General features: G+C 52.0%; 1 protein-coding gene across 3 annotated transcripts in view; it reads right to left on the minus strand.

The window, feature by feature from the left end:
• The window catches only part of TMEM214 (transmembrane protein 214), a 37939-nt gene extending 29448 nt beyond the window's left edge, over positions 1 to 8491 (minus strand). For 2 of the 3 annotated variants that reach the window (XM_073335447.1, XM_073335449.1), the window contains exons 1-3: positions 8296 to 8491; positions 6501 to 6706; positions 2526 to 2676 (exon numbers count right to left, since the gene is read on the minus strand). In XM_073335447.1, the coding sequence (XP_073191548.1) occupies positions 2526 to 2676; positions 6501 to 6706; positions 8296 to 8431 (493 nt within the window). In that variant the 5' untranslated portion in view covers positions 8432 to 8491. The remainder of the gene's footprint in view (positions 1 to 2525; positions 2677 to 6500; positions 6707 to 8295) is intronic. The other variant, XM_073335446.1, reaches the window with a different exon arrangement.
• Between the last annotated feature and the right edge of the window lie 2310 nt (positions 8492 to 10801).

Here is a 10801-nt window from a genome sequence, read left to right on the forward strand (position 1 = left end):
GCAGTCACGCTAATGATAAATACAGAGATCAAATAACCTCTCTGCTCCTACTGGAGATTTACGTTTATGCAGGATCACATTAGCTCTTTTGGCCACAGCTTCACACTGGGAGATCATGTTCAGCTGATTATATGTAATATGTAAAAATGGCCTGCATTTCTTGTTACTAGATATATGCTTTTAGCCATATTAAAACACACGTTGTTTTCGTAAACTGGGAGGAAGCAGAGACCCAGATAGCTCTGAACCAGGGACCTGTTTCCTTAAATATTTACCACACACCCACAGGTTTTGGGTCATCTGCAGTCTTTGTCTGTGATGATTTTATGCTTTTCTTCTTGGTCACTCAAAGGATGAAGAGCGTATGGCCTAGAACTGATCCCGGCAGGACCCCACTACACACACCTCATTTACAATTACAGTTTGAGACCTATCTGTGAGCCAGTTTTGAATCCATTTAATGTGTGCAGTGTTAATTTTATATCAATCTAGTTTTTTAATCAAAATGTTATGGGGTGCCGTCAAATGCCTAGAGAGAAGTCTAAGTATATTATCTCAACACTATTATATTGATCAAATAAACTTGTAATCTCATCAAAAAAAGATGTTAAGTTAGTTTGACAGGGTTGATCTCCATACACCCTTGTTGTTTTGCATTAATTATATTACCCTATTATTAATAGTCTTATATCAGCTGCTCCATTATGTTGCCAGGGATCAATGTCAGCCTGACAGGCCCATAGTTACCTGGGTCATCCATTTACCCTTTTAAAAACTGGCACATCATCAGCCTTTCTTCAATCTTCTGGAACTTCCCCAGTTCTCCAAGACTTACTGAAAAATCAACATTAGTTGCCAGTTCTTTCAAAACTCTTGGACGCAAATCATCGAGACCCACTGATTTTAAAAAGTCTGACTTTAGTAGCTTCTGTTTAACATCCTCCAGAGATACCAGTGGAGTGGAAAGAGTGCTATCATCACCATATGATGAGACTATATCATGTGTCTTTCCCCCAAATACAGAACAGAAATATATATTGAACAGTTTTGTCTCTTCTGCATGATTATTGATAATTCTACTATTTCCATTTAGTAGTGGACCAATACCATTGTCAGGATTCTTTTTGTTCCTAATATATTTAAAAAGCGCCTTATTGTCCTGAACTTTGCAGCCATAGATTTCTCCTTGTGTCCCTTGGCTTCCCTGATCAATTTTCTACGATTTTTAACTTCTGATTTATATTCATTACTGTCAACTTCCCCTTTCTTCTATTTGTTTTTTTTATAGCTGCCTTCACTTCCCCTCTAAACCAGATCAATTTTTGAAACAGCACAGCCTTCTTCCTCGATTGTGAGATTGTGCCTTTGGAGGCATCTAGTAAAGTGTCCTTAAATGATTCCCAATTATCGTTCACATTTTTCTGATTAAACTCTTCCTCCCAACTGATCTGGCTCGTAATTGCTTTCAGCTTTGCGAAACTGGCCCTATTAAAGCACCAAGTATGTATATTACTGGTCTGGACTTTATGCTGGTTGTGCATTCTAAATGTGATCAAGTTATGACCACTTGTACCTAAGCTACCATTAATTTTTAGTTCGGTGATCAGTTCCTCTCTATCTGTTAGGACATGGTCTAATACAGAATTTCTTTCCCCAGGTTGGCTGCAACACTTTCTGGGTTAGGAAATTGTCATCTGTACTGTTGAGACATTCCAAGGATGTTAGGCTACTGGTAGCTTGAGGCCTCCCGCAGGTGTCACTCAAACTAAAGTCCCAAGTGATTATGCACCTTTTCCCCCTACACATTATATACAGGTGCATAAGGAAGTGGTCATCTGGTTCCCTGCTGTGATTTGATGGTCTGTTGCAGACACCAACTAATACACCATCTTGTGCTCTCACCCGCCAGGACCACGATCTGTGCCTGTGAGGGACAACAGAACTACAGCCCTGATGAGCACTGGTTTTCTTTAGCATATTGTGCATTAACTCAACCTCAGGTTCAAAATTTTTCCTCTGAGACATAAATATGCAGGGATAAAAATGGGAGCAGGTTTATAAGGAAGGGATCAATTTGGGTTTAAAACGAGACCTGTATCTTAACGTTACAGTTAGCAAGTTTCCTTATGGTGATGATTAGACCACTAGCTATTAAGTAGGTGGGCTAATTTCAAGCACCATGTCACGCAGACCTGCTCGGAGCAGGGTTAGACAGCAGAGCGGTAAAAATGCCTAAGTTCTGTTTACACCGCAGGTGCCACCACTCCAACTCCTCTTCTGAGTGCACCCATGGGTGTTGAGTTATGGGCCCATTTTTGCCAGCATAGATTCAGTGTGTGTGTCTTCAAAGCACCTAGCTCAAGGGCACATCAGAACTGACCAAGATGTCTGTATTATCAGGCTGGCATCAGTGTTTGTAAAGCAACATGCAAGAGCAGAGCACGGCGACCAGAATGAGGTTTTACTGCCCTCGTGCCGCTCAAGCATTTCACACTGGACAGTTTGTTCTTTAAAGAGTCACTGACCAGGAGTATGCTGGCTGAGAGTGGGGTCGCTCCGAGGGGTCTGCAGCTTGTAGTTTAGATATCCAGCCAGGTCTTTAACCCACACAGATGGGTTCTCAGGAAACACGTTCTGACTTTTATCCAGCTCCTTCTGAAGTTCTGTCAAATCAAGCTGTAAAAGACACACAAAGAACATGGTATAAAATCTCAATCTGAGATTCAGAGAATGGATCTGAATCCTAAGTACCCTCAGTATGGAAGAGTGAGATCTGAAATATAAGTTAGTTCAGGAAGATTGTGTAAAAAGACAGTTGAACTACATTTCCATCTGTACTGGTTCAAGAAGAGCCCTGCATTTCCAATATAGGACATACAGGCTTCCTAGGGCCGCGACCTTCACTGCTCCCCCACTCACCGACCCTTTGCATCCTTACAGGAACAGCAGCAGTGATACTGATCCACAAGATCTGGTTTTGTTTCTTTACATAGAAACTATTAAAACCGGTAAAGGCCGATGCTGAGCCCAAAGAGAAGAATAAAAAAATATGCAGGGACCTGAACACTTGTCCAGAACTGAACAGATTTTTATAGCAAGACTGAAATTCAGTAAAGCAAATAAAAATAGAACGCTGCTCTAAACCGAAAAGAGACTGTGCAGAACTTGCCCCTTCTTGCTCCCCATGAATATGAAAGTCAGAGCTGGTGACTAAAATGTGTTTTCTCCACCGTATGCACCTGTTAGCACTGGCAAGCCAACAGCTGAAAGGGAGTCACAGCTGGACTCAACTATTTTTTGCAGCAACAGAACTATGTGCTAAGTTTCAATTACAAAGCCAGTTGGTTCACTGTGTGCATCCCCACCAACTGGCAAAGGGAAAACCAGGTGTTACCAAAGGCATAATCCGAAGATAACGAGATAGTACGTAGCTGCATTTTTCCAAGCAGTCTGAGAGTCAACCATGTTGAGTTGTCCACACTTACCACTACGCACAACTGCATTTGTATCAGAATCAGTGCACTTTGGGGCATCAACCTGCACAGAGACCTGGAGGTAGGAAGTGACTGGATAGCAAGATTCCTTGCTTGTCTGAACGACCCAGAACCAGCACACTGGGCCAATAACTAGTCTACTTCAAGATACGTTCTTATCATTGTCACCCTCTACCTATTTGGCACATCTTGTTTTAAAATTAGATTTGAAGCTCTTCAAGGCAGGGACCATCTCTTGCTACATTTGTAAACACACCCAAAGCCAAGAGGGCCTGTTTGCCCGGAAACATTACTGGATCATTGTGCACTAGTTCACTCCACCCCCAGGGACCAGTCATGTAAGCTTCCTAACTTCTATTAGGAATTCCATTCTAAAAGCCAGGCTATTTATCCCGTTACACACTCATTTGGTTTGGATTGCTCTTTTTAACGCCTAACGTCTATCCTTCTTGTAAAACACAAACACAACTAACACTAAAAGAAAAGGAGTACTTGTGGCACCTTAGAGACTAACCAATTTATCTGAGCATAAGCTTTCGTGAGCTACAGCTCACTATAGCTCACGAAAGCTTATGCTCAAATAAATTGGTTAGTCTCGAAGGTGCCACAAGTCCTCCTTTTCTTTTTGCGAATACAGACTAACACGGCTGTTACTCTGAAACCAACAATTAACACTGACGCACAACGTGAATTTGGCTTAAACCAGAAATCGAATGTAAATGGTAACGTCCTTCTCCAACAGAAATGTAACAGACACCCCTATGATGAGCATGGAATAAGAACCTAGATTAAAGAGAAGGAACTGAATACAGGAGCCCAGCAGACAGCTGGTGCACCAAGTCTTCATTATCCCATGACAAGCTTCAATGTAATCCTTGTCTGGCTTTTCTAAGAGTCAGTCTACACTCAGGTACCACGCCAATGGGCGCTGTATAAGCACCTAGGCAGACAAACATTCTAGCAGTAATTTCCCCCTACTCTTACTCACACCTTCTTGTCAACTGTTCGAATGAGCCATCCTGATTATCACTACAAACATTTTTTTCTCCTGCTGATAATAGCCCACCTTAATCGATTCGTCTTGTTAGAGTTATGACAACCCCCATTTTTTCATGTTCTATGTATATATCTAGCTTCCTACTGTATTTTCCACTGCATGCATCTGATGAAGTGGGCATTAGACCACGAAAGCTTATGCTCAAATAAATTTGTTAGTCTCTAAGGTGCCACAAGTCCTCCTCATTCTTTTTGGGATTATAGTAGCACCCAGAAGCCCCAGTCATGGGCCAGGCCCCATTGGGCTAGGTGCTGTACGAACACAGAACAAAAAGAAAGTCCCAGCTTGGGCTTTGGCCAGGCATAGCAACAAGATGTTTGGTTTTTTTAAAAAGGAAGTCAATGTTCACTTCAAATAATCAACGTGACCTCCAAGAATGGCACTAGACACACCAAGACAGTAGCCGGGAGTGCCCCCATCTCACCTCATCTGCACTGGGGGCACTAGAATGATGATACTGGGACAGAGGCAGTACACTCCCTATACCATTTTCCTATCAAGATTTAAAAAGGTTATTAAAGCTAATGTTAAAATTATATAATACACAGGTTAAGAGTGTCTGTACATCCGGGCATAGTGCTTAAATTATCCAAAAGTCCAAAGGTTGATCTAAAAGTCATACAATACATATAGTATATTAAAACTCCAAAGAGTCCCTACTGCTCTGCAGAGACGTTTATTCAGACAGTGCAACGGTGAATAGCAAAATACTAGTTTGGCTCAGTGAGGACTAGGACACATCAAAGGCAGCAGCCTCTGAAATCTGAATTCTAGGAAGCGGTAAGATGGGCACTTTCCAGAACTGGCACAGAACGGAATGCTGCTCCTCAAGGCACACGGGTAGTCTGGGCATCACAATTTGCCCCACTAGTCTGGACAAGCAATCTCTTACAGCTCTGAAAGCACCAGGGGCAGCATCCGAATCCCCACGATAAAAGAGCAACAGAGAGAACAGCACAGGAGGCGGGAGCTCAGAAACCTTCACATTCTTGTGTACTCGGTTTTTACATTCTGCTTCTCCCATCCAGTTAAATTACCCGCAAGCTTTTCCCAAAAGCTGTTTTCCCTTTACATCCTCTGACCTTTCTTATTACTGTGAGATCACAGAACTTCTCTTTAGAGACACGTTTCGCCACTTGTCGTTTTCCCTTACATGATGCTTTTGGCCCCCCTGCATTCTTCCGGACCCCTTTTCAGCCCACTCCCACATTTCACCTTCTTGCTTTTCTTAACATGAGCTTCACAGATTTCTACAACATGGCCCATGCCCACCCTGGTCTTTAACATGAAGGTGCAAACCCTGGAGATAACAGGTCCCAGCACACAGTATTCCAGGGTGGTGAACTGCTTGCTGAGAACGGTCAGTGCCACCACCCTATTTTCTCCTATACACGGAACAAAACCTCAGTCCCAATACGCCATCTTGCCCCCATACCCAACACATACCCCTCAAAAACCGCTTCAGGGCTCACTTCTTCCATGCAACCTGCCCCTGTGGCACACATTAGTCAAATGCCTTCCCCACCCCAACCTTAACAGTGGGTAGTAGAAGTAAGATGGAAAGGGGGGGAAACGAAGAGAACACTTTCCTACGGATTGTCCAGTACATCTTTCCTCATCAGGGTTTGAATTTTGGAAGCTAAGAAGCCCAAGCAAAGGACTATATTTGTGTGTCAGACAGCACTGAGCAAATAGCTGGCATTTAATTACATTAATGCATACATCTCTGACAGCTCTAATTTACACAAATGAAATGCCGTTCTTCAGATTCTGAAACAAACATTGAGGTTGGAGACTACGGGCGCCCTAAGCTCTGCGGCAGCTCTGGACCTGGCTTCTTGTGACATCACCAGGATGAGTTAAAATGAGCAGGCCCATCTATAAACTCCTGACTGCTGATGCACTGCTCTTTACACCCTTCTGCTTCAATAGTAGGAGATAAAACTCACAGCTTTCAGTGCATCCTCCAGTGTTCGGAATTTGCCTTGCTTGAGTCCTGCATCAACTGCAGTTGACTTTTTAGCATTTTTCCCCATGTTCTGTTTTTTGTGATGCTGCTCAGGGGCAGGGGCTGGAGGCACTTGCTCTTTGTTCTGCTTCTTCACGGTTTTCTCAAACCCCAGCTCAAAGATGGTGTCTGATGTAGTGATGGGCACTAGAAATAAGAAAAACAGAGGGAAGTGATCCATTCGGCTGAGACCGTAGAGGCCGCTCAAGTACAAGCGGATGTATTGGGATGAAGCACATCAGCTAAAAAAGACCCCGTAAAAAAGCAAATCCAGTATTAAGTGAATAAAACTTTTACAAGCCAGGGACTACAGCTCCTTAACAAACCACTATCTCCCTTGTACAGAGTCTTGGCCCTGCAGTCCATCTCCTTCCCCCCGGGCTGAGCTCTGGGCAGTGGGAGAGGCTGCACGGCAAGTCACCATTTAATATGGAAAAAGAAAAGGAGTACTCGTGGCACCTTAGAGACTAACCAATTTATTAGAGCATAAGCTTTCGTGAGCTACAGCTCACTTCATCAGATGCATACCGTGGAAACTGCGGAAGACATTATATACACACAGAGACCATGAACCAATACCTCCTCCCACCCCACTGTCCTGCTGGTAATGGCTTATCTAAAGTGATCACTCTCCTTACAATGTGTATGATAATCAAGGTGGGCCATTTCCAGCACAAATTTGGCTCTGCCCCCCAGGGGGACCTGAGCCCCCCTCCTCCCCCCAGCCCGCCCGCGCCCACACACCCCCCCCCGGAGGGGGCTGAGACCCGCTCCTCCCCCCGGGGGTCTCCGCCCCGCCCGCACCCCCCCCTGGAGGGGGCTGAGACCCGCTCCCGCTCTACCCCCCCGAGAGGGGCCTGAGCCCCGCACCCCCCCCTGGAGGGGGCTGAGCCCCGCTCCCCCCCCCCGGGGGTCTCCGCCCCGCCCGCACCCCCCCTGGAGGGGGCTGAGCCCCGCTCCCCCCCGGGGGTCTCCGCCCCGCCCGCGCCCCCCCTGGAGGGGGCTGAGCCCCGCTCCCCCCCCCCGGGGGTCTCCGCCCCGCCCCGCCCGCACCCCCCCTGGAGGGGGCTGAGCCCCGCTCCCCCCCCCGGGGGTCTCCGCCCCGCCCCGCCCGCACCCCCCCTGGAGGGGGCTGAGCCCCGCTCCCCCCCCCCGGGGGTCTCCGCCCCGCCCCGCCCGCTCCCCCCCTGGAGGGGGCTGAGCCCCGCTCCCCCCCGGGGGTCTCCGCCCCGCCCGCACCCCCCCTGGAGGGGGCTGAGCCCCGCTCCCCCCCCCGGGGGTCTCCGCCCCGCCCCGCCCGCTCCCCCCCCTGGAGGGGGCTGAGCCCCGCTCCCCCCCCCCGGGGGTCTCCGCCCCGCCCCGCCCGCACCCCCCCTGGAGGGGGCTGAGCCCCGCTCCCCCCCCCGGGGGTCTCCGCCCCGCCCCGCCCGCTCCCCCCCTGGAGGGGGCTGAGCCCCGCTCCCCCCCGGGGGTCTCCGCCCCGCCCGCACCCCCCCTGGAGGGGGCTGAGCCCCGCTCCCCCCCCCGGGGGTCTCCGCCCCGCCCGCACCCCCCCCTGGAGGGGGCTGAGCCCCGCTCCCCCCCCCGGGGGTCTCCGCCCCGCCCCGCCCGCACCCCCCCTGGAGGGGGCTGAGCCCCGCTCCCCCCCCCCGGGGGTCTCCGCCCCGCCCGCACCCCCCCTGGAGGGGGCTGAGCCCCGCTCCCCCCCCGGGGGTCTCCGCCCCGCCCCCACTCACAGGCCGAAGGCAGCAGGCGGCCGCTGTTGGCCTCCTGCAGCGCCCTGCGCCCGCCAGCGCCCCCCGCGGGCCGCCGACCCCGGCCCCTGCGCACCAGCTCCCAGCGCCCCGCGCCGGCCGGGCCCGCCGAGGCCATGGGGCCGCCCGTCACCGCGCGCCGCGCCCGCCGAGTCAGCGCGCAGCCAGGGCGCGCGCCCGCGGCAGCTAGGGGAGGGGTGGGGGCGCGCGCCCCGCGGCAGCTAGGGGAGGGGTGGGGGCGCGCGCCACGGCCCGAGCTGATTGGCCGCCGGCGCGGGGACGCGCCCCCGGGCCCCGCGCTCGCCCTGCCACGTCTCTGCCCCGCCCCCCCGGCCTCGCTCACGTGGACCAATCGGGGCCGAGCAGTGGCTGTCTCCGCTTGGGAGGGGCCATTCTCCCCCCCACCCCAGAGCCCCGCCCCCAGAGCCCCTTCCCCCCACTACAGACAGCTCAGAGCCTCTCCCCCAGAGCCCCTTCCCCCCACTCCCCCACCTCAGACAGTTCAGAGCCCCTCCCCCCACCTCAGAGCCCCTCCCCAGAGCCCCCACTCCCCCCCCTCAGACAGCTCAGAGACCCTCCCCCACTCCAGGCAGCTCAGAGCTCCTCCCCCAGAGCCCCCTCCCCCCACCTCCAACAGCTCAGAGCCCCTCCCCCAGGAACTCCCCCTCACTCCCACCCACCCCAGAGCCCCTTCCCCTCACTCCCCCACCTCAGACAGTTCAAAGCCCCTCCCCCCACCTCAGAGCCCCTCCCCAGAGCCCCCACTCCCCCCCCTCAGACAGCTCAGAGACCCTCCCCCACTCCAGGCAGCTCAGAGCTCCTCCCCCAGAGCCCCCTCCCCCCACCTCCAACAGCTCAGAGCCCCTCCCCCAGGAACTCCCCCTCACTCCCACCCACCCCAGAGCCCCTTCCCCTCACTCCCCCACCTCAGACAGTTCAAAGCCCCTCCCCCCACCTCAGAGCCCCTCCCCAGAGCCCCCACTCCCCCCCCTCAGACAGCTCAGAGACCCTCCCCCACTCCAGGCAGCTCAGAGCTCCTCCCCCAGAGCCCCCTCCCCCCACCTCCAACAGCTCAGAGCCCCTCCCCCAGGAACTCCCCCTCACTCCCACCCACCCCAGAGCCCCTTCCCCTCACTCTAGGCCACCCCCACATTCCCAGTCCCCCCTCCCTTCAGAGCCACTCTCGCGCACTGACCCCCTTACCGCCAACCCACCCTCACGCTACCAGTCCCGCCACCTAGCTCCCCTCACTTCCCCCCACCCCCCATTGACCCCCCTACCCACACACACCCAGCAACCCGCCCTCTCCTTCATCTTGCTTCTCCCCCCAGTACCCCTCACATACCCACCCTTTCCCCCCTCAAGTTTCAACCCTGACCCTCCCCCTCAATGATCCCCTGTGTCCCATCCCCCACCTGCTCCCCCTCATTGACCACCCAGCTCTAATCCTTCTGCATGGACACCCCTCATCTCCTCCCCTTCCACCCCCCGTGGCCCTTCCCCACCTCACCTCTCCCCTTGCCCATGGGGGCACTGCTGGCTCAGGAGGGGCTGCGCCCCTGCTGGGGGAAGTGAGAGCCTGAATGCCTACGCTCACCAACTAGCCTGTGGTATTTGGCACAAGAGCAAGGAGCCGGCCAGAGTCTGGCCAGTCTTTCTGAATCTCCCTCACAGCTTCCATTTAATACCAGCTTTGTTTGCACTCCCTCTCCAGCATGGCCATGCAGCTCTGCTGTGCACAGTTATACGGCTGCTACATTCCACCCCAGAGGTGGCTGCATTTCTGTTCTGGCAGGAGCTGTCTGGTACACGCAGACTGTAACGTGCTGCTGAACCCTCCAGGATGGAACAAGGTTATCTACTGCTCTCGCTGACTGCCCCCATGGTTTGCAGCATCTTCCCACGAGTCAGACATTTCAAGACCAGAAGGGACTGTTAATCCTGTAGTCTGACCTCCTGCATCCAGTCCATCACCTCTCTGAGAGCTGGCATCTAGATCCAGTCTTGATTTAAAGACTTCAGGAGATGGAGAATCCACCGCCCTTCCTAGGTACGTTTTTCCAATGATTAATTCCCCGTGCTGTTAAAAATCTGCACCTTGTTTCCAAGTACGAATGTGTTCAGGTTCAGAGATTGCAAGGCCAGAAGGGACCACTGTGATCGTAGTCTGACCTCCTGCCGAGCACCAGCCAGAGAGCTGCCCCCCCAATAATTCCTAGAGCAGATCTGTCTGAAAAACAGCCAATCCTGATTGAAACATCGTCAGTGACGGAGGATCTACCATGACCCTTGGGAAATTGTTCCCATGGCTAATTATCCTCCCTGCTAAACATTTTCACCCTATGTCTGGTCTGAATTTGTCTAGCTTCACCTTCCAGCCCTTGGATCTTGTTAGACCTTTCTCGGCTAGATTGAAAAGCCCATTATCAAATATTTCTTCCCATCTAGATATTACTGATCAACCTTCTCTTTGTTAAACTACATAGAT

This window comes from Lepidochelys kempii, chromosome 3 (assembly GCF_965140265.1).
Source record: "Lepidochelys kempii isolate rLepKem1 chromosome 3, rLepKem1.hap2, whole genome shotgun sequence".
Classification (NCBI taxonomy): Eukaryota; Metazoa; Chordata; order Testudines; family Cheloniidae; genus Lepidochelys; species Lepidochelys kempii.